The 22656-nt window shown below is 40.1% G+C and overlaps 1 protein-coding gene across 1 annotated transcript in view; it reads left to right on the top strand.

Moving 5' to 3' along the window:
• Nucleotides 1-4042: 4042 nt before the first annotated feature.
• LOC133612141 (immunoglobulin superfamily member 22-like) overlaps nt 4043-22656 on the top strand; it is a 50555-nt gene continuing 31941 nt past the window's right edge. Inside the window, exons 1-8 of the mRNA XM_061969308.2 lie at nt 4043-4192; nt 4489-4623; nt 9562-9698; nt 12285-12384; nt 12460-12496; nt 18361-18532; nt 21842-21955; nt 22019-22181. Coding sequence (XP_061825292.1) covers nt 4048-4192; nt 4489-4623; nt 9562-9698; nt 12285-12384; nt 12460-12496; nt 18361-18532; nt 21842-21955; nt 22019-22181 — 1003 coding nt within the window. The 5' untranslated portion in view covers nt 4043-4047. The remainder of the gene's footprint in view (nt 4193-4488; nt 4624-9561; nt 9699-12284; nt 12385-12459; nt 12497-18360; nt 18533-21841; nt 21956-22018; nt 22182-22656) is intronic.

The following is a 22656-nucleotide window of genomic DNA, read 5'->3' as shown; positions in this document are numbered from 1 at the left end:
TACCAACTCTTACATTGATCCAGTGTTTTTCAACCTTTTTTGTGCCAAGGCACATTTTTTGCGTTGAAAAAATGCGCAGGCACACCACCAGCAGAAATCATTAAGAAATGAAACTCAGTAGACAATGAAAAGTTGTTGTCGCAATTGTTGGATATGAATTTAAACCATAACCAACCATGCATCACTATAGCTCTTGTCTCAAAGTAGGTGTACTGTCACGACCTGTCACATCACGCTGTGACTTATATTGAGTTTTTTTTGCTGTTTTCCTGTGTGTAGTGTTTTAGTTCTTGTCTTGCGCTCCTATTTTGATGGCTTTTTCTCTTTTTTGTGTATTTTCCTGTAGCAGTTTCATGTCTTCCTTTGAGCGATATTCCCCGCATCTACTTTGTTTTAGCAATCAAGATATTTAAGTTGTTGCTATCTTTTTTTGTGTGGACATTGTTGATTGTCATGTCATGTACGGATGTACTTTGTGGACGCCGTCTCGGCTCCACACGCTGTAAGTCTTTGCTGTCGTCCAGCATTCTGTTTTTGTTTACTTTGTCGCCAGTTCAGTTTTAGTTTCGTTCCGCATAGCCATCCCTAAGCTTTAATGCCTTTTCTTAGGGGCACTCACCTTTTGTTTATTTTTGGTTTAAGCATTAGATAACTTTTTACCTGCACACTGCCTCCCGCTGTCGTCTGCATACTGTGATCACGACAAACCATCGTCGTCTCACACGACCTGTTCCCGACATCTACAAAGCAATTAGCTACCAACTTCCACCTACTGATATTGAGGAGAATAACATGGTTACTCTGCCGAGCTCTAGACAGCACCGACACTCAACAGCGGCACATTATTTGCGGATTATAATTACTGGTTTGCAAAAAATATTTTTAACCCAAATGGGTGAAAACCTACATAATCTCCCACAGCACACAGTGGTTGAAAAACACTGGTGTAACCAATCGAATTGTTACACGTGCTCCGCAGCGATTTTACACTTGGCACACATTTCAAATAAGGTACAAAAAGTGTGCGTTCGACAATGCGAAGCACTTCCACAAGCCCGGGCGGTGTGACTAAAAGGGGACTACATTTTGGACTATATTTTTGATTGAGAATAACCTGCCATCGGAATCGCATTTTCATGCTTTGTTTTAAAAATCAATAAACAAAACGGCTAAACAGTTTTATGTTTCACATTTAGTTCTTTTCCTGTACCAAAAATGACCCGAAATATGGCCTTAATGCCAAAGTGTGTACTAAACCCTGTTTTGTTTGATAATAATGATAATAATAAAGACTGACAGGGCGGTCCCCTCCAAGGTTTCTCATTGTCATCCCATTGGGTTGAGTTTTTTCTTGCCCTGATGTGGGATCTGAGTCGAGGATGTCATTGTGGCTTGTGCAGCCCTTTGAGACACTTGTGATTTAGGGCTATATGAATAATCTTTGATTGATTGGTTGATTGATACGCTCAAATTGCTTTACCAGGTTGGCGACACATTCGGTCATGTTTTGATTATTTATTTTGCAATTCAATGAATATCATTCACTTGTTCTTCTCAGCGCGGTCCTTCACACTCACTTTCTTCCTTGCCGTGTTTGGAAAAACATATTATATTCTACAAGAGTGTACAGAAAGGTTTAATTTAGTGGTATCAGTATAATGCAGTACAGTTCTACAAATACAATAATAAAGATATATTGTATTACTACCTCTCTTACAAAGCATCATTGCCATTATATGAGACAGGTGCGTTTGTACTGACTCATCAAATGTTTTCACACGTGGCCTTTTGAGGATGATAGAATAAAAGTTTTATAAGACGGTTCGATGAGTGACACATTTTAATTAGCGGTAGAGTGGAGCTCGACTCCTGCTGGTGTTTGGCATTAAGCAGTTGTAATGTGACTAATCTTCCCTCTGCTACCGAATGTGTGCCGGCAGGATGTGTAGAGGCGGGAAGGCAGCACCAGCGCTCATGTAGGGAAACAAATGACAGCAGCCATATTTAACAGGAAGGATGCAGAGCACAGAGTGCGGTAGAGATAGACACACCCTGCTTTATCTCACACAGCAGGTGTATGAGGATTATTATTTTAATTGGATCTTTGTTTAAGCCTGAAAATAACAAAGTGTCATTGTAGTGTATGATGAAAAGGAAACGATAGAGCAAGTAGAGGGTATATTTAAATCCACAAATCCAATTCCCACAGAGAGAGAGAGAGAGAGAGAGAGAGAGAGAGAGAGAGAGAGAGAGAGAGAGAGAGCTTTTTACACATTTTGTTATGTTACAACCTGTTCACTCATTTTAGTTCTCAAAGTTGTACAGACTATACCCCGTAATTACAATGTGAACATTTTTTTTAAATTTTATTTTATTTTAGATTTGCAGATTTATTAAAAAATTCAAAATTCAAAAGTCACATGTATTCAGACCCTTTGCCCAATACGTTGTTGATGCACCTTTGGCAGCAATTACAGCCTCAAGTCTTTTTGCATATGATTCCTCAAGCTTTGCCCTCTCCTCTTTACAGCACTTCTCATGCACCACTAGGTTAGATGAGAAGTGTTGGTTTTCATCCAGGATGTTTCTGTACATTGCTGCATACATCTTTCCCTCTATCCGGATTAGTCTCCCAGTTCCTGCTGCTGAAAAACACCCCCACAGCATGATGCTGCCACCACTATGCTTCACTGTAGGGATGGTATTTGTCTGGTGATGAGCGGTGCCTGGCATTTACACCAAATAGTTCAATCTTAGTCAGATCAGACCAAATAATTTTGTTTCTCATGGTCTGTTAGTCTTCCAGGTGCATTTTGGCAAACTTTTTTTACTAACAAATGGCATCTGTCTGGCCACTATACTATGGTGGATTGCTGCAGAGATGGTTGGACTGCGCTAGCTCTGACAGAGTGACCATCGGGTTGTTGGTCACCTCCCTGACTTGACTAAGATGAATGCAGCAATGTTGAGAGATATCCTGGTTTAAAAAACAACAACGCTTCTCATCCAACCTGAGCATTGAAGCTTAGGGATGGCTATGCAGAACGAAACTAAAACTGAACTGGCTGCAGAGTAAACAAAAACAGAATGCTGGACGACAGCAAAGACTTACAGCGTGTGGAGCAGACGGCGTCCACAAAGTGCATCCGTACATGACACGACAATCAACAATGTCCCCACAAAGAAGGATAGCGTCCGCACAACTTAAATAGTCTTGATTGTGAAAACAAAGCAAGTGCGGGGAATAGTGCTCGAGGAAGACATGAAACTGCTACAGGAAAATACCAACAAAAGAGGAAAAGCCATTAAAATAGGAGCGCAAGACAAGAACTAAAACACGACACAGAGTAAAACAGCAAAACATTCAAAATAAGTTACGGTGTGATGTCACAGACTTATAATGATGCATGATTGGTAATGGTTTGAATTCATATCCAACAATTGCGAGAACGACTTTTTATTGTCAATGTTGAGTTTGATTTTTCAATGTTTTCTGCTAGTGGTGTGTCTCAGAATTTTTTCAATGAAAAAAATGTGCCTTGGCTCAGAAAAGGTTGAAAAACACTGCTTTATACTATGGGAGGCACAATAAAGGTAATACAGATTACAAAAAAGTGACATTTTCCTCTTCTCAATGTAGAAAATATGTATTCTCCAGCCTCAGTATTCTTCCCTCATGCAAATAATTAGTTCTTTTTTTGTCTTTGTATAGTATAAATGACTACAGGAATTAGTATGTGACCACACAAAGCCTTATGAAATGCAACATCAATCAACTTTGGTTCCCCTAAACTTAGCCACCTCCTCTCATCTCTTTCAGCCCTTTGAGAGACTTGTGATTAAGGGCTATATAAATAAACATTGATTGATTGATTGATTGATTGATCTACCGGATCCGGATTGGAAATGAGTCATGCGACCATTGGTTGCTGAAATTCTTCACCATCATGAAGTGTCCTTTTCCTTCTATAGTTGGATGTCTCTTTATTCGGACACCATCTTAATAAGATACCGACCATCCTCTTTCTCTAGACCACTTTGGGAAGAATGAAGCAAATGGAACAGCAGATGAGGAGGACCATGCAGATGTCTTCTTCATCTTCCTCCTCGTCTTCCTCCTCCTCCTTCAGTTCCTCCATCAGCTCCGCCCGGCTGCGAAAGGTCTCTCAGGGCTTGTCCAAGACCTTAGATGGTAAGAATCTTACACATTAGATGTAAAAAAAAAAAAAAAAATCAATTTAAAGAAGAGCCCAATATTTTTGTTTTCACAATGTCATCCAGGAACATTTTTTAAATGCAAAAAAATACCAAAAAAAAGTCGAATTAATCAAAGATTTCACAACCCCTCTGCATCACCTCTGCAGAATCCCTGTTCAAGACCTCTATAGAGCCTAAATATAGCTGTACATGCATGTGTGAAAAGCAAGATACCACTGTATAGGTAAATCTCTGACTATTAAGTTTCTGATGATGTGGTTCATGCATTAGACATCACTGGGGTACAGCGTGGAACATCTGCTGTGGTCGAAACCTTCAGTCAGGTACAGAAGTCTCCCAGCCTCCCAGAGGGGGAGTCTGTCCCAGATTTTGAGGAAAAACTACGCCCTATCACTGCACAAGAGGGTAAGTTTCTTCAATGAATATGAAGCCATGTTTGCTCATTGCATCCTCTAATATCTATCTATGCTGTAAGTGTTTTAGAAATTAGTCATGTGAAATCAAATTAGAGACAGTTTGACTGAATTGTCTTTGGTGATAATCCATCCATCCATCCATCTTTTTCCGCTTATCCGAGGTCGGGTCGCGGGGGACAGCAGCCTAAGCAGGGAAGCCCAGACTTCCCTCTCCCCAGCCACTTCGTCCAGCTCTTCCTGTGGGACCCCGAGGCGTTCCCAGGCCAGCCGGGAGACATAGTCTTCCCAACGTGTCCTGGGTCTTCCCCGCGGCCTCCTACCGGTCGGACGTGCCCTAAACACCTCCCTAGGGAAGCGTTCGGGTGGCATCCTGACCAGATGCCCGAACCACCTCATCTGGCTCCTCTTGATGTGGAGGAGCAGCGGCTTTACTTTGAGCTCCCCCCGCCCGGATGGCAGAGCTTCTCACCCTATCTCTAAGGGAGAGCCCCGCCACCCGGCGGAGGAAACTCATTTCGGCCGCTTGTACCCGTGATCTTGTCCTTTCGGTCATAACCCAAAGCTCATGACCATAGGTGAGGATGGGAACGTAGATCGACCGGTAAATTGAGAGCTTTGCCTTCCGGCTCAGCTCCTTCTTCACCACAACGGATCGATACAGCGTCCGCATTACTGAAGACGCCGCACCGATCCGCCTGTCGATCTCACGATCCACTCTTCCCTCACTCGTGAACAAGACTCCGAGGTACTTGAACTCCTCCACTTGGGGCAAGATCTCCTCCCCAACCCGGAGATGGCACTCCACCCTTTTCCAGGCGAGAACCATGGACTCGGACTTGGAGGTGCTGAGTCTTATCCCAGTCGCTTCACACTCGGCTGCGAACCGATCCAGCGAGAGCTGAAGATCCTGGCCAGATGAAGCCATCAGGACCACATCATCTGCAAAAAGCAGAGACCTAATCCTGCAGCCACCAAACCAGATCCCCTCAACGCCTTGACTGCGCCTAGAAATTCTGTCCATATTATCTTATCTTATCTTCGGTGATAAGTGTTTTTAAATTCACCATTGATGCCCGATAAAATTACCTTTTTAATAATAATAATACCTGGGATTTATATAGCGCTTTTCTAAGTACCCAAAGTCGCTTTACATGAAGAACCCATCATTCATTCACACCTGGTGGTGGTAAGCTACTTTGATAGCCACAGCTGCCCTGGGGTAGACTGATGGAAGCGTGGCTGCAATTCGTGCCAACGGCCCCTCCGACCACCACCTATCATTCATCATTCAATTCACTGGTGTGAGTGGCACCGGGGGCAAAGGGTGAAGTGTCTCGCCCAAGGACACAACGGCAGCGATTTTTGGATGGTAAGAGGCGGGGAGCGAACCTGCAACCCTTAGGTTTCTAGCATGGTTGCTCTACCCACCGCGCCATGCCGCCCCACAAGTTTAGTATGAAGATGCGAAACATGCAGACAAAGATCTACACTGCATAAATGATTGGTCTTCTACTGGATATGTCACAATATGACAATATGTAGAAAACAGTAGAACCTTCTGGAATGACACCAGCAGGGAAATGAGGAAAAAGTGATAACATCAAATTGCTGATTGTTGGTTCCAAACATGAATTTCCTTAATGTAAGAATTATAAATCAAATATTTCCATAGCCATAGCATAAAAGCAGTTTACTCCCTTTTAAATACCGTATTTTTCAGACTATAAGTCCCAGTTTTTTTCATAGTTTTGCCGGGGGTGCGCCTTATACTCAGGAGGGCCTTATGTGTGAAATTATTAACACATTACCCTAAATATCAAATAATATTATTTAGCTCCTTCACGTAAGAGACTAGACGTATAAGATTTCATGGGATTTAGCGATTAGGAGTGACAGATTGTTTGGTAAACATATAGCATGTTCTATATGTTATAGTTATTTGAATGACTCTTACCATAATATGTTACGTTAACATACCAGGCACGTTCTCAGTTGGTTATTTATGCGTCATATAACGTACACTTATTCAGCCTATTGTTCACTATTCTTTATTTATTTTAAATTGCCTTTCAAATGTCTATTCTTGGTGTTGGGTTTTATCAAATAAATTTCTACCCAAAATGCGCCTTATACTCCAGTGCGACTTATATATGTTTTTTCCTTCTTTATTATGCATTTTCGGTCGGAGCGACTTATACTCCGAAAAATACGGTACACTTCCCTCTAGACATGATGCAACAACCTTTCGTCACCTTAACACTCTTTTAATTTAGTGTAGGAAAAACTGTCCGAGGCTGAGCCAATCAGCGTCCACGATACTGAACAGCACGCTTCGATGGTTTGGTCTCATCTAGGAGAAAATGTTACTGTAATATTGATATCTTTAGTTTATGTATTCATTTTTATGCATGAAAACGCCTCATTTAGGTCCAAAAAATAACAGGATAAGCTATAAAAAATTAAATGTGAAAAAAACTAAATGCCTGCGATGAGGTGGCGACTTGTCCAGGGTGTACCCCGCCCTCCGCCCGAATGCAGCTGAGATAGATGTGTCTATGACGAAAAGCAGCCAGCTCTTTGTGCACGCACTCACGGCCGATATTCAGCGTAGGCCTTGGCGTTTTCCGCCGCATTGTATGTGTGTGTGAGAATTATATTTATATAGCGCCTTTCTCTAGTGACTCCAAGCACTTTACATAGTAAAACCCATTATCTAAGTTACATTTAAACCATTTTCATTGCAATGGGAGTGGCACCTCTTAGCTTTGGCACCAAAAAATGCATGGACATAGCACAACTGGCGCACTGGCACCCGTGGGTGCGTGACTGCAAGTTGGGGCCAGCTTGTCAGGGGTGAAATCTGTGTCCCTGTTTTTGCTTTATTCATAGTGGTCTTTGAGCAGCTCTTTGTCTGGTACCTCACCTAGAGCAGCGTTTTTCAACCACTCTGCCGCGGCACACTAGTGTACCGTGAGATACAGTCTGGTGTGCTGTGGGAGATGATGTCATTTCACCTAATTGGGTTAAAAATATTTTTTGCAAACCAGTAGATATAATCCGCAAATAATGTGCCGTTGTTGAGTGCCTGTGCTGTCTAGAGCGCGGCAGAGTAACCGTGTAATACTCTTCCATATTAGTAGGTGGCAGCAGGTAGCTAATTGCTTTGTGGATGTCGGGAACATGGTTTGTCGTAATCACAATATGCAGAGGACAGCGGGAGGCAGCGTGCAGGTAAAAAGGTATCTGATGCTTAAACCAAAAATAAACAAAAGGCGAGTGCCGCTAAGAAAAGGCATTGAAGCTTAGGGATGGCTATGCAAAACGAAACTAAAACTGAACTGACTGCAAAGTAAACAAAAACAGAATGCTGGACGACAGCAAAGACTTGCAGCGTGTGGAGCAGCAGACGGCGTCCACAAAGTACATCCGTACATGACATGATAATCAACAACAAAACAGGAGCGCAAGACAAGAACTAAAACACTACACAAAAGAAAAAAAAAAAAAAAACTCAAAATAAGTCTCGGCGTGATGTGACAGGTCATGATAGTACACCTACTTCAATGATGCCTATAGACGACTTTTTACTGTCAATATCGGCTGCTGAGTTTCATTTTTTTAGGTTTTCTGCTAGTGGTGTGCCTCGAGATTTTTTCAATGAAAAAAATGTGCCTTGGCTCGAAAAAGATTGAAAAACACTGACCTAGAGTGTGTTGCAGGCCAATAAATAACGAGCTGCGGGCAACACTTTGGACACCTATTACTGCAAAAACAGCCATACGAATTATCTTAAAATGAGATTTTTTTTTTTATTTCAAGCAAAAAATCGGGTAAGCAAAAATTGCTTAGCTAGAATTCTTTAAACTAGAATATTTTTTTGTGATTTTACCAATACAATGAGTTATAAAATAAGAAAGCAGGTTTAGGTAAGTTGTTCTTATCAATTTAGACGTAAGTAAAATGTCCTTATTACAAGCCAAATGTACGTATTAGATTTATAAATTGAGATGACATGAACTTTTATGAGGCTTGGTTTAAGCAAAATGTTACTACATATTCTAGATTTAGTTTTTATTCTTTATTGTTAAGAAATATGTGCTCTTAAAATTGAAAGTTGTTTTAATGCTCCACTTGTTTTAAGCAGAAATACAAAGATTCCTAGATATGCAAAAAGAAGACCAACCTAAAAAAAAAAATAGACACCTCATTAATAATGAATTCACTTTATTTGTACGATATGAGCTGGCGACTTGTCCAGGGTGTACAGCTGGGATAGGCTCCGGCACCCCCCCCCCCCCCGCGACCCCGAAAGGGACAATGGGTAGAAAATGGATGGATGGATGCCAAGGGCCTATAAAAAAAAACAAGCTGTTGTCCAAACAAACTTTGGACAACCCTGCACTAGTCGATCATGTGACCCTTATTCTTAATTTGTAGAGTTTTCCTTAATATAAACCTGCTCAGTTTCCTTGTGGTTAGAATCTCCGCCCTGAGATCAGTAGGTTGTGAGTTCAAACCCCCGAGTCATACCAAAGACTATAAAAATGGGACCCATTTCCTCCATGCTTGGCACTCAGCATCAAGGGTTGGAATTGGGGGTTAAATCACCAAAAAATATTCCCGGGTGCGGCCACCGCTGCTGCTCACTGCTCCCCTCACCTCCCAGGGGGTGAGGGTGATGGGTCAAATGCAGAAGATAATCTCACTACAGCTAGTGTGTGTGTGACAATCATTGGTACTTTAACTTTAAATGCTATAAGAATATTTTTCTTGTGTAAAAATTGCTCGATTTTTCTTATTTTTAGCAAAAAAACAACAAAAAAACAATTACTTATAATGGAATTTTCTGGAAATGTGGTTTTTGCAGTGTGCTATAGATGAAATCCATGGATCCGTTCCCCTCTAACACATGGTCTGTCATCTCAAGGTGTCGGTGCAGCTTTCAAAGCCAAGGTGTCAGGGAGGCCCAAACCCCAAGTTCGATGGCAGCGAGCCAGTGGCGCTCCGCTGTCGGAGGGCACAAAGTTGTTCTACGACGACATCAACAATCAACACATACTCAAGGTTTGACACCTGCACGTCTACGCAACATTTTTACAAAAAAGACAAGAAATGTATGAAGGTAGAACTATGTGCTGTATTATTCATTTATTCATGGGTAAAAAGCAGGATTGTTGTTGCATGCAACATAATATGTGGGGCGGTATAGCTCGGTTGGTAGAGTGGCCGTGCCAGCAACTTGAAGGTTGCAGGTTCGATCCCTGCTTCTGCCATCCTAGTCACTGCTGTTGTGTCCTTGGGCAAGACACTTTACCCACCTGCTCCCAGTGCCACCCACACTGGTTTAAATGTAACTTAGATATTGGGTTTCACTATGTAAAGCGCTTTGAGTCACTAGAAAAAAGCGCTATATAAATATAATTCACTTCACTTCACTTCAATAGACTGAATCAGCGGTGTCCAACTGGTTTTCATTGCGGGCCACTGCAGTTATGGCTTTGCTCAGAGGGTTGCATGTAACAGTGACTATATACGAATATACAAACCCCAAAACCAGTGAAGTTGGCACGTTGTGTAAATCGTAAATAAATACAGAATACAAGGATTTGCAAATCCTTTTCAACTTATATTCAATTGAATAGACTGCAGAGACAAGATACTCAACATTCGAACTGGTAAACTTTGTTATTTTTTGCAAATATTAGCTCATTTGGAATTTGATGCCTGCAACATGTTTCAAAAAAGCTGGCACAAGTGGCATAAAAGACTGAGAAGGTTGAGGAATGCTCATGAAACACTTATTTGGAACATCCCACAAGTGAACAGGCTAATTAGGAACAGGTGGGTGCCATGATTGGGTATAAAAGCATCTTCCATGAAATGCTCAGTCATTCAAAAACAAGGATGGGGTGAGGGTCACCACTTTGTGTACAAATGTGTGAGAAAATTGTCGAACAGTTTAAGAACAACATTTCTCAATGAGATATTGCAAGGAATTTAGGGATTTCACCACCTACGGTCTGTAATATCATCAAAAGGTTCAGAGAATCTGGAGAAATGGCTGCACGTAAGCGATGATTTTACGGACCTCAGGTGGTACTGTATCAAAAAGTGACATCAGTGTGTAAAGGATATCACCACATGGGCTCAGGAACACTTCAGAAAACCACTGTCAGTAACTACAGTCGGTCGCTACATCTGTAAGTGCAAGTTAAAACTACTATGCAAAGTGAAAGCCATTTATCAACAACACCCAGAAACGCCGCCGGCTTCGCTGGGCCCAAGCTCGTCTAAGACGGACTGATGCAAAGTGTTCTGTGGTCTGACGAGTCCACATTTCAAATTGTTTTTGGAAACTGTGGACGCCGTGTCCGTTGGAACAAAGAGGAAAAGAACCATCCGTATTGTTCTAGGCGCAAAGTTGAAAAGCCAGCATCTGTGATGGTATGGGGGTGTATTAGTGCCCAAGGCATGGGTAACTTACACATCTGTGAAGGCACCATTAATGCTGAAAGGTACATACAGGCTTTGGAGCAACATATGTTGCCATCCAAGCAACGTTATCATGGACGCCCCTGCTTATTTCAGCAAGACAATGCCAAGCCACGTGTTACAACAGCGTGGCTTCATAGTAAAAGAGTGCGGGTACTAGACTGGCCTGCCTGTAGTCCAGACCTGTCTCCTATTGAAAATGTGTGGTGTAATATAAAGCGCAAAATTGAACAACTTAACCTGAACATCTAGCAAGAATGGGAAATAATTCCACCTGAAAAGCTTAAAAAATGTGTCTTCTCAGTTCCCAAACGTGTACTGAGTGTTGTTAAAAGGAAAGGCCATGTAACACAGTGGTAAAAATGCCCCTGTGACAACTTTTTTGTAATGTGTTGCTGCCATTAAATTCTAAATTAATGAATATTTGCAAAAAAATAATGTGTTTCTCAGTTCGAACATTAAATATCTTGTCTTTGCAGTCTCTTCAATTGAATATAAGTTGAAAAGGATTTGCAAATCATTGTATTCTGTTTTTATTTACGAATTACAAAACATGCCAACTTCACTGGTTTTGGGTTTTGTATTTACATATTACAAATGTATATTGTCTGGGGAATTGAGGTAGTATCAGGCTTAACTATACATATGATTAGTAGTAGTGTTGATTGAAGAGAATTTAATACATGCGGACTAAATCAGGCTCCAATACAAATATCAGAACAGCCTTGAATTGCAGTTTTAAAAAGTGTTGGTAGCAAAAGTGACTTAAAGCACTAACTGGCAGAAGTCAGCACTTGTGTGCAGCCTATCATTAAGCATAGGAACTTTACCAACTTGGTGCTGTCAACTGAGACAGCACAGCATGCATCACGACCAGAAGTATATAGAAAGTAAACGCTCTCTGATACTTTTATCTATAACCACTCCAAAGTGGATTTAGCTCTCTCTGTGTACCAGCCCGGGGATCTTAAGTGAAGCTCAAATAGCTACTTTAAAGCAATTAACTTGTGGGTGCTGACATATGCATCTCCCTTGGCTAACTGCCTCTCTGTGGAGTGGCCAATATGCACCAAGTTAAGCATCACACTGCACTCTGCTGTTTTAAAAGTGCACTGCTGTGCAGTCAAACTAATTGTTGGTCACTGTGCTTCGTTTCAGATAAAAATCCTGACCCTGGAGGACGCCGATGTCTACAAATGCATTGCTTCCAATGAGCACGGCGAAGCCATCTACAGCATATCGCTTATCGTGACAGAAAGTCAGTTTATACTGTATGACAGTTCACAGTGTGACCCTGCACTCTATTCACTTCTTGTCTTGGTTTTGTTGCCAGATCCAGCACTGGACTTTAAAAAAAAGCTGAAGAAATGGTAGGTTTTTACTTACCAGCCTCAACACTCCTAGACGTGTCAACATTCCCTCTTATCTCATCCCAGCCCACATAATGTTTTGCATGCATCCAGAAATATCTGCAGGATCTGAAGGAGTGCTTGTGATGTTGTCACACAGCGACGCTTCTGAGATGTCAACATCCTCACGCTGTCAAACTCGCACAAAGCTTGCACGCTCCGTTGTATGCATTTATTGTTGAGTACATCTGCATGGCTATTTGGCAGTGCTATGCATCTCACCCTGCGGCCCTGGCTCAGCTGCTCGGGCCCTATTGAAATTGCTGTGTTTTTTATCTTCTATACCAGGGGTGTCAAACCTAGGTTTTATCCGGCCCACGCAGAGGTGGGTAGTAACGCGCCACATTTACTCCGTTTCATCTACTTGAGTAACTTTTGGGATACATTGTACTTCTAAGAGTAGTTTTAATGCAACATACTTTTACTTTTACTTGAGTATATTTATAGAGGGCAGCACGGTGGTAGAGGGGTTAGTGCGTCTGCCTCACAGTACGAAGGTCCTGAGTAGTCGTGAGTTCAATCCCGGCCTCGGGATCTTTCTGTGTGGAGTTTGCATGTTCTCCCTGTGACTGCGTGGGTTCCCTCCGGGTACTCCGGCTTCCTCCCACCTCCAAAGACATGCACCTGGGGATAAGATGATTGGCAACACTAAATTGGCCCTAGTGTGTGAATGGGAGTGTGAATGTTGTTTGTCTATCTGTGTTGGCCCTGCGATGAGGTGGCGACTTGTCCAGGGTGTACCCCGCCTTCCACCCGATTGCAGCTGAGATAGGCTCCAGCACCCCCCGCGACCCCGAAGGGAATAAGCGGTAGGAAATGGATGGATGGATATTTATAGAGAAGAAACGCTACTTTTACTCCGCTCCATTTATCTACATTCAGCTCGCTACTCGCTACTGATTTTTATCGATCTGTTAATGCACGCTTTGTTTGTTTTGGTTTGTCAGACAGACCTTCAAAGTAGGATCTATCGCAGGGGTCACCAACGCGGTGCCCGCGGGCACCAGGACGCCCGTAAGGATCAGATGAGTCGCCCGCTAGCTTGTTCTAAAAATAGCTCAAATAGCAGCACTTAGCAGTAAGCTACCTCTATTTTTTTAAATGTTATTTATTTACTAGCAAGCTGGTCTCGCTTTGCTCGACATTTTTAATTCTAAGAGAGACAAAACTCAAATAGAATTTGAAAATCCAAGAAAATATTTTAAAGACTTGGTCTTCACTTGTTTAAATAAATTCATTTATTTTTTTACTTTGCTTCTTATAACTTTCAGAAAGACAATTTTAAAGAAAAAATACAACCTTAAAAATGATTTTAGGATTTTTAAACACATATACATTTATACCTTTTAAATTCCTTCCTCTTCTTTCCTGACAATTTAAATCAATGCTCAAGTAAATTAATTATTTTTATTGTAAAGAATAATAAATACATTTTAATTTAATTCTTCATTTTAGCTTCTGTTTTTTCGACGAAGAACATTTGTGAAATATTTCTTCAAACTTATTATGATTAAAATTCAAAAAAAATATTATGGCAAATCTAGAAAATCTGTAGAATCAAATTTAAATCTTATTTCAAAGTCTTTTGAATTTCTTTTAAAATTTTTGTTCTGGAAAATCTAGAAGAAATAATGATTTGTCTTAGAAATATAGCTTTGTCCAATTTGATCTATATTCTAACAATGTGCAGATTGGATTTTAACCTATTTAAAACATGTCATCCAAATTCTAAAATTAATCTTAATCAGGAAAAATTACTAATGATGTTCTTTTTTAATTTTTTCAAAAAGATTTGAATTAGCTAGTTTTTCTCTTCTTTTTTTCGGTTGAATTTTGAATTTTAAAAAGTCGAAATTGAAGATAAGCTATGTTTCAAAATTTGATTTTCTTTTTTTTTCATGTTTTCTCCTCTTTTAAACAGTTCAATTAAGTGTTTTTTTCATCATTTATTCTCCACAAAAAACCTTCCGTAAAAGGGAAAAAAATGTACGACGGAATGACAGACAGAAATACCCTTTTTTTTTTTATATACATAGATTTATTTATTTAGCTATTCTTGTTTAAATCACACTTACATGTAACTTACAAATGACAATATATATATATATATATATATATATATATATATATATATATATATATATATATATATATATATATATATATATAAACATTTAAAATGTAAAGAGTTTTTTGTGTTTAATATAAATGAACTCTGACCTAGTATAGTTCAAAGGTCAGTAAAATGTTAGTGGCTAGCTAGTTAAAATAGGATATTGTGATTTCACAAGACTGTCTTAGAAGTGATCATTTGAAAATGTTCAATTTGAAAAATGTGCACTTAGAGAAAATATAAAAATAAAGTGTTGCATATTGATATTTATCTGTTTCTATATATATTTATTGTGAGAAATCATTAAGATGATCAGTGTTTCCACAAAGATAAATATCATTAATTATTAATAATAACATAGAGTTAAAGGTAAATTAAGCAAATTGGCTAATTCTGGCAATTTATTTAAGTGTGTATCAAACTGGTAGCTCTTTGCATTAATCAGTACCCAAGAAGTAGCTCTTGTTTTCAAAAAGGTTGGTGACCCCTGATATATCGCATCTATCGCACACCAATCAAATACAGTCACTGGTGACGTTTGACTCCGTTTCATCAATCAAACAGGTCACATGACCGCATGGTCATGTGACCGCCGCTGAAGTTTCAGCGGCAAAACAACAACAAGCTTAAACTTACATGAACTCAACGTCAAATTTGAGGAAGCACATCGCGGTAAGTAACGTTAGTAGATATTTTGGCTGTCACCGTAGGCTGATGTTAGCTTCCCTGCTATGAATCACTGTCAAATGTACATCGTGTGGGGACATTTATTAACGCACTGCAGCCTCATAGAGAGACAAAGGCACACACACACACGCATGCATAGAAACACCAATCAAAAGTGCACAGTGTGTTCCCAGGTTTAGTTAGTTTAGTCTTTATTTGAAGGGACAATGCACAGAAACATTAAGCTCAAAGACAGATATGTTCTGTACCAGATTATATAGCTAAATAGCTCATTTCCATCTGCAGTCCCTGGCTACCTAAATTAAAGGGATACAAAAATCATGCAATAAAATTATGTCATAATATCTGTCAAAATAATATCATACACAAGTATTAAGAAAAAAGTCATAAAAAGCCCTTTCATGGACACATACTTAATATACAAAACAACCACACCTCATTTACATCATCACACAAAGACAATACATGCTCTTGTTCACATCTGTCATCATTTGTAAAAACAACCATGATTTTAACAGACACACCTCACAATTTACAACAAAAATGCTCTCATGGATAAATATAATACACATCAAGTTGACATGTCAAACAAGGTGCCTTAATTTTTTTATGTTAATGTCTTATTATTTAATATATATTATGGTTTTAGTTGCTTAAGAGATATTCCTGGCTCTGAATTTGCTCATTGCTATTTTTATGTTTTTGTGCATTAGTTGTTGCCGTCGTCATTAAACAAACAGGTTACTCATCAGTTACTCAGTACTTGAGTAGTTTTTTCACAACATACTTTTTAATTTTACTCAAGTCAATATTTGGGTGACTACTCCTTACTTTTACTTGAGTAATAAATCTCTGAAATAACAGTACTCTTACTTGAGTACATATTCTGGCTACTCTACCCACCTCTGGGCCCGCGGGATGAGTTTGCTAAGTATAAAAATAAGCCAAAATTTTTGAATGAAAGAAACTGCTGTTCTAAATGTGTCCACTAGATGTCGCAATAGCAATCCTTTGTATCTTTGTAGATGATGCTACATATGTAAAAAATAAAATAAACCACATGATGTTCGTGCACCAGTCGAGGAAAATGAGCAAACTACATAAATAACATCCTGTCATTTGATTTTGATATTTTTTTTTCATCTAGGTAGATTGAAAATTAACACCAATGAGTTACTGATGAACATTATCACATAATTTATTCAAAAAGTATAAATAACGACAAATAAAGATAGAATACGGTCCGTGTACCTTCCGTTCATTCTATTTCCAATTCTTAAATGCAAATCAAAAAACACATTTCGGGCCATTTTTTTCTGTTTTCATTTCCGAAACAAAAGTTGGACAACTATTTAATGACACTTTTTTAAAATGACAGTAGGACTCAAACACATCAAAATCCCCAATTGAAATGAATTAAAATCAATCAATTGGTGCTTGCCCTCCCTAGAACAGCACAATTGTAATATGTAACATACCTTTTGAAAAGAAAAGTAAACTTTTAGATAATAACTAATGTATAAAAAGAATACAATTGAATCTACTAACAACTGCAGTAGTTTTATGAAGTAATGTAATAGCAATGCACAACATTTACCTGGGGACCTGGGGACGGTGTGGCTCGGTTGGTAGAGCGGCCATGCCAGCAACCTGAGGGCTAATGCTAGCGAGTAAGACCAGATGTTTTGGTCGGATCCTATTACTTAGGTGCTTCCACTTCGACTTCTCCTTGTCAGCCATGTTGTAGTTTTTACCGCGTATTTAGTCTACTGACAGATATAAGTTCAAACTATACGCTATTTTGTATTACAAATGGCAACAGCGCAGAATGCATGTATATGTACGAGCCGGTCTGTCCCACAACAAGAGGATAGAGAAAAATAAGGAACCTTATTGACTACAACGTCGGGCTACAGTGGCGGACTCGTGCAAAGCACTTTGGGTACATTTTTACCATATATGGTCACAATTGGGAAAAATGTCACAAGTTGGGCAATATAATCTTAGAGAAAAATTTCATTTAAAACATTTGTATGCACGTACAACACTTAAGACCTTCAGTATATCAGTATGTGGAATTAAATTATGGAATGAATTAAGCAAAGAAATCAAACAATGTACTAATTTAATCCACCTCAAGAAACTCTCCAAACTTAGTGTTTACAAAGTACAAAGAAGAATAACCATGATTAACATTCTGAATTTATCTCATCCATCCATTAATTACTTGTCTCACCATATGAAATATAACTTACTTCACTAATTATTGTTTATTTATTTATTTTATTGTTATTACTTATGGAGTATATTGTGAATAAATTGAGAACAGGAAGTGAACAAAAGTTTTAGCAACTGCTATGTAAAGGAAAAGGGGTCAAATTAAATAAGCTCTGCTTCTTCCTGCTCCTTATCGAACATGTTGAATAGAGAAACTGGAAATTGTGATGTATCATGTTGTATGCTTGCATGTTCCAAATAAAAACAAACTCAACTCAACTCAACTCAAATTCCAAACTTATGAAAGAACTCAAGATTGTTTTTTTTATACAAATGTCTCCACCATTCCTCCATGGTTTGATTTCAAATTTTCTGTACTTATGCAGATCCCAAATACACAAAAAGAGGTACCAATACATAAAAAATTTGGTTTTGTATAATAGATCCCCTTTAAGTTTGGTCACTCTTAAGCCACTAAACTTGTTTTCCTTGCTTCTGATGCCTCATCCATTTATTTCCAATTCAGAAATGTCTCCGTTATTCTCCTCCATCAGCTCTGTCAGTGTTCATGTGTACTTCTAGTGGGTTGAACAAGCAGCCTGATGATTAGTTTGAGCATTGCTGCCACCTAGCTGGAGGCTTGTGTATCGTTCAAGACAATAATACTGAACGTCCCCAGGCAGTGCAGTTCTACCACAATAATAATAATCCAACTTTTAAACAAATATTTCTGGATCCCTTTGAATTTGTTGGGCCTAATAAAGTGTGTGGGGAGATCATCCTCCCCAATTCCTTTCCTCTTATGTAGCAGTGTGGAGAAGAGAGAGGAGAAGAAGCCTCCAACAGAAGAGGAGATGCTGAAGATCTTGTCTGGTGCTGAGAAGAAGGACTATGAGAGGATCTGTGCAGAGTATGGCTTCACCGACTTCAGGGGAATCCTGAAGAGGCTGAAGGAGATGAAGAAGAAAGTGGAAGTGGAGGTGTGCCATAGACTTGATACATGTTTCATAGACTTGTTCATTGTGGGCCCCATTCTCCCATGTGCTCAAGTGGCCATGCAGTATTCTTCCCCTCAACTTCAGACTGTCCCTGTCCGCCTTCATCCAAGATTTGCACTATGGGTGGAACAACCCGCAAATGTGGGTGTTCCCTGTCTAATCTGGCCTTTTGCGTATTCTCTTATCGACTAAGTACTTGTACTTATGCGCCTTTGAAACTGGAATAAGTCCAGCGCCCGTGAAAGGTAATACATTATGTTGCACTTGAAGTTTGGATGCAATGTAGACCGTACTTAACAAAATTGAATAATAAACTTCGAGAAAAGTCCATCCATCCATCCATCTTCTTCCGCTTATCCGAGGTCGGGTCGCGGGAGGAGCAGCCTAAGCAGGGAAGCCCGGACTTTCCTCTCCCCAGCCACTTCGTCTAACTCTTCCAGGGGGATCCCGAGGCGTTCCCAGACCAGCCGGGAGACATAGTCTTCCCAATGTGTCCTGGGTCTTCCCTGTGGCCTCCTACCGGTCGGACGTGCCCTAAACACCTCCCTAGGGAGGCGATCGGGTGGCATCCTGACCAGATGCCCGAACCACCTCATCTGGCTCCTCTCGATGTGGAGGAGCAGCGGCTTTACTTTGAGCTCCCCTCGGATGACAGAGCTTCTCACCCTATCTCTAAGGGAGAGCCCCGCCACCCGGCGGAGGAAACTCATTACGGCCGCTTGTACCCGTGATCTTGTCCTTTTGGTCATAACCCAAAGCTCATGACCATAGGTGAGGATGGGAACGTAGATCGATAGGTAAATTGAGAGCTTTGCCTTCCGGCTCAGCTCTTTACCACAACGGATCGATACAGCGTCCGCATTACTGAAGACGCCGCACCGATCCGCCTGTCAATCTCACGATCCACTCTTCCCTCACTCGTGAACAAGATTCCGAGGTACTTGAACTCCTCCACTTGGGGCAGGGTCTCCTCCGCAACCCGGAGATGGCACTCCACCCTTTTCCGGGCGAGAACCATGGACTCGGACTTGGAGGTGCTGATTCTCATCCCAGTCGCTTCACACTCAGCTGCAAACCGATCCAGTGAGAGCTGAAGATCCTGGCCAGATGAAGCCATCAGGACCACATCATCTGCAAAAAGCAGAGACCTAATCCTGCAGCCACCAAACCGGATCCTCTCAACGCCTTGACTGCGCCTAGAAATTCTGTCCATAAAAGTTATGAACAGAATCGGTGACGGGAGTTTGCCCAACCAGTCTACATGTGCTTTGTGGACTTGGAGAAGGCATTCGACTGTGTCCCTCGGGAAGTCCTGTGGAGAGTGCTCAGAGAGTATGGGGTATCGGACTGTCTGATTTTGGCGGTCCGCTCCCTGTATTATCAGTGTCAGAGCTTGGTCCGCATTGCCGGCAGTAAGTCGGACACGTTTCCAGTGAGGGTTGGACTCCGCCAAGGCTGCCCTTTGTCACCGATTCGAGAAAAGTACCAAATATATTCTCATCGCTTCAATTGAGACACCTGGAAACATCTTTTGAGAAGAGGATAAAATGACCATAAGGCCACTCTGAATTAACTATCGAAATCAGAATTCACATCGTTGTCTCTTGAGTGCGACCACAGCGAAAGCAGACGCAAAAACGATTTCATCTGGATCTTGATCATTGAACTATGTGACTATTAAACGGCAAACACATATATAGTGTAGTAAGGCTGTGAATTTTGAGCACCATACGATTCAATTCTTGATTCAAAATGATTCTTGATTCAAAATCAATATTTTTTAATAACATTGGGTGCCAGTTCTATATTTGACTACATTCCTCCAAAAAATAGATAAACAGCGCTGATAAATTTCTGTATTACTTAAAATCGAAACTGGTTTTGTTAAATAGAATTTTACCCAAACATTTAATAAAGTCAAATACAAATAAGGCAACAAGAGAACTATCCCACACTTATTTTTTCTAAAGTAAATATGTAAAGCGGAAATGGGCATCTACTGTGATGATCCGTTGCCCGGATCATGTTTTGTTTAGTTTAAGACTCCCTTAGTTCTGTTTTCAGCACCCCAGGGTTTGTGTTTCTTGGTTGCCATGGGTGCTGATTATTTTCACCTGCCTCTGATTAATGTCTGGGATGTTCACCTGCTCCCGGGCACAAATCAGAGAGCTATTTATACCTGCCTTTCGCCACACTTGGTCTGACTGTTTTGTTTGCTTTACACAACAAGTTACGATTGGTGATTCCTTCGTCTTGTTTCTATACTAAGCTTTCCCGTTAGCTTTTTCATAGCTTCCCGCGCTATCGGCACGCTTGTTCTATTTTGGTTTGTTTTCCTGTCTGATTTTATGGAAAATATATCATTGTCCTACCTGCACACTGCCTCCGGAGTTCCGTCTGCATCTTGGGGAAATGATCCGCACATTAACATGCGACCCCACCGTAACATCTACATCAACAATATGATCTGCTTGAGTGGCTGGACAGGACAGGTTTAAAATATACATATATATTTTTTAAATCGATATTTGATTTTTTTGAATCGATTAAGAATTGTTACAAATAAGAATCACAATTAATTCGAAATCGATTTTTTTTTGACACCCTTATATTGTAGTGTCTATCAATTGATCCCATTTATTTTTGACAGTTAATATCAAACTGTTATGCTCCACCACTCAAGCCGTTAAAACAGACCCACACACACAGTTGGCCAGGCAAGACCCTCTAATTTGTCATAGCTTCACAAACATTTGTACTAAACAAAACTCTCAACATTTCATACAACATCAGTGTGGTTATAATAAGTCTTCATCTCCATATTATTATTCACATCCAGCCAGGAAGAAGAAGCTGTTGTAGCGTGCATACACACACTAGAACACAATGACAACACACATACACATGACAAGCACTGCCTGGATGGATACGGTCTTTTCAAATTAAAAGTTTTATCTAACACAAATGCTAAGAAAATCCTTTGATGCAAAATTTTCAAAAAGCCCCAAAAAATTGCTTCATGGTAAATTCTGCCTCATTAATAATGAACCCGATTTCATTTACGACTTAAGCACTTGTGGCGTGGGTGTGTCCACAGGCCGGATGGGAGAATGCGAATAAGAAAAACATGCATAGCTTCAAATGCGTAAAAAAACACTTTAGCGCAAGAACAGGGCCCTTGATGCACCAGCAGAAATGAAAACGAAAAGTTTGAAATAGAACACATTTCACATAAAAAGACAGTTTATGCAGAAATGATTCTAATAATTGTATTTGAAACATGTTTCCCAGGTGGTTCGTGTGCTTAACCCCCTGGAGGACATCACTGCCAAAGCAGGCAGCAACGTCGTGTTTGAAACCGTTCTGGAACTGGAAGATCCAAACATAAGGATGCAGTGGTTTCTGGTCTGTTTGGGTGATGTCATACTTTTAACTTGAACATTCCATCACTGGCATTTTTGTTCTCAGGGCCCAGAATTGCTGCGCCTCCAGTACTCTCATGGCAAATATGAGATAAAACAGATAGGAACCAAGCACATGCTGTGCATTTCAAACGTGGGCCTGGGTGACAAGGGCACCTACAGCCTGCAGGTTGGAGATAAGAGACAGTCAGCAAAACTTAAAGTCATAGGCAAGTCATTCACATCATCGTAACTTTTTTGTCATTGTGACATCAGTCATTTTTTTGGAAGCAGACAAAACTGGTTTACATTTTTTTTCTTGTCCACACTAGGACTTGAACCATGACCGGTTCCAAAGCCCAAGCATTTAATTAACCCTTGTGCAAGCTTAAGATTGACTACACACACTCTTAGAATCCGAAAGGGATCCACTAATAATAAAATGTCATAAGTCAGCAATTAATGTCTATATATTGTTTTACTTTTAAGTCTTGAAATCTTTTAACACCTTCAGATCAATTTATTAATTTTACGTTTTATGGCCTTTTTGTCAAAATTAACAGAACAAAAAAGTTACAGACTGGAATATTTTAGGTTAATAATAATAATAATAATAGATTTTATTTGTAAAAGCACTTTACATTGAACAAACAACCTCAAAGTGCTACAGTGCATTTAAAACAACAACAAAGCTAGAACCACAAA

This window comes from Nerophis lumbriciformis, linkage group LG10 (genome assembly GCF_033978685.3).
Source record: "Nerophis lumbriciformis linkage group LG10, RoL_Nlum_v2.1, whole genome shotgun sequence".
Taxonomy (NCBI): Eukaryota; Metazoa; Chordata; class Actinopteri; order Syngnathiformes; family Syngnathidae; genus Nerophis; species Nerophis lumbriciformis.
Note: the sequence above shows the minus strand (reverse complement) of the source record. Positions and strands in the feature narration are given on the sequence as shown.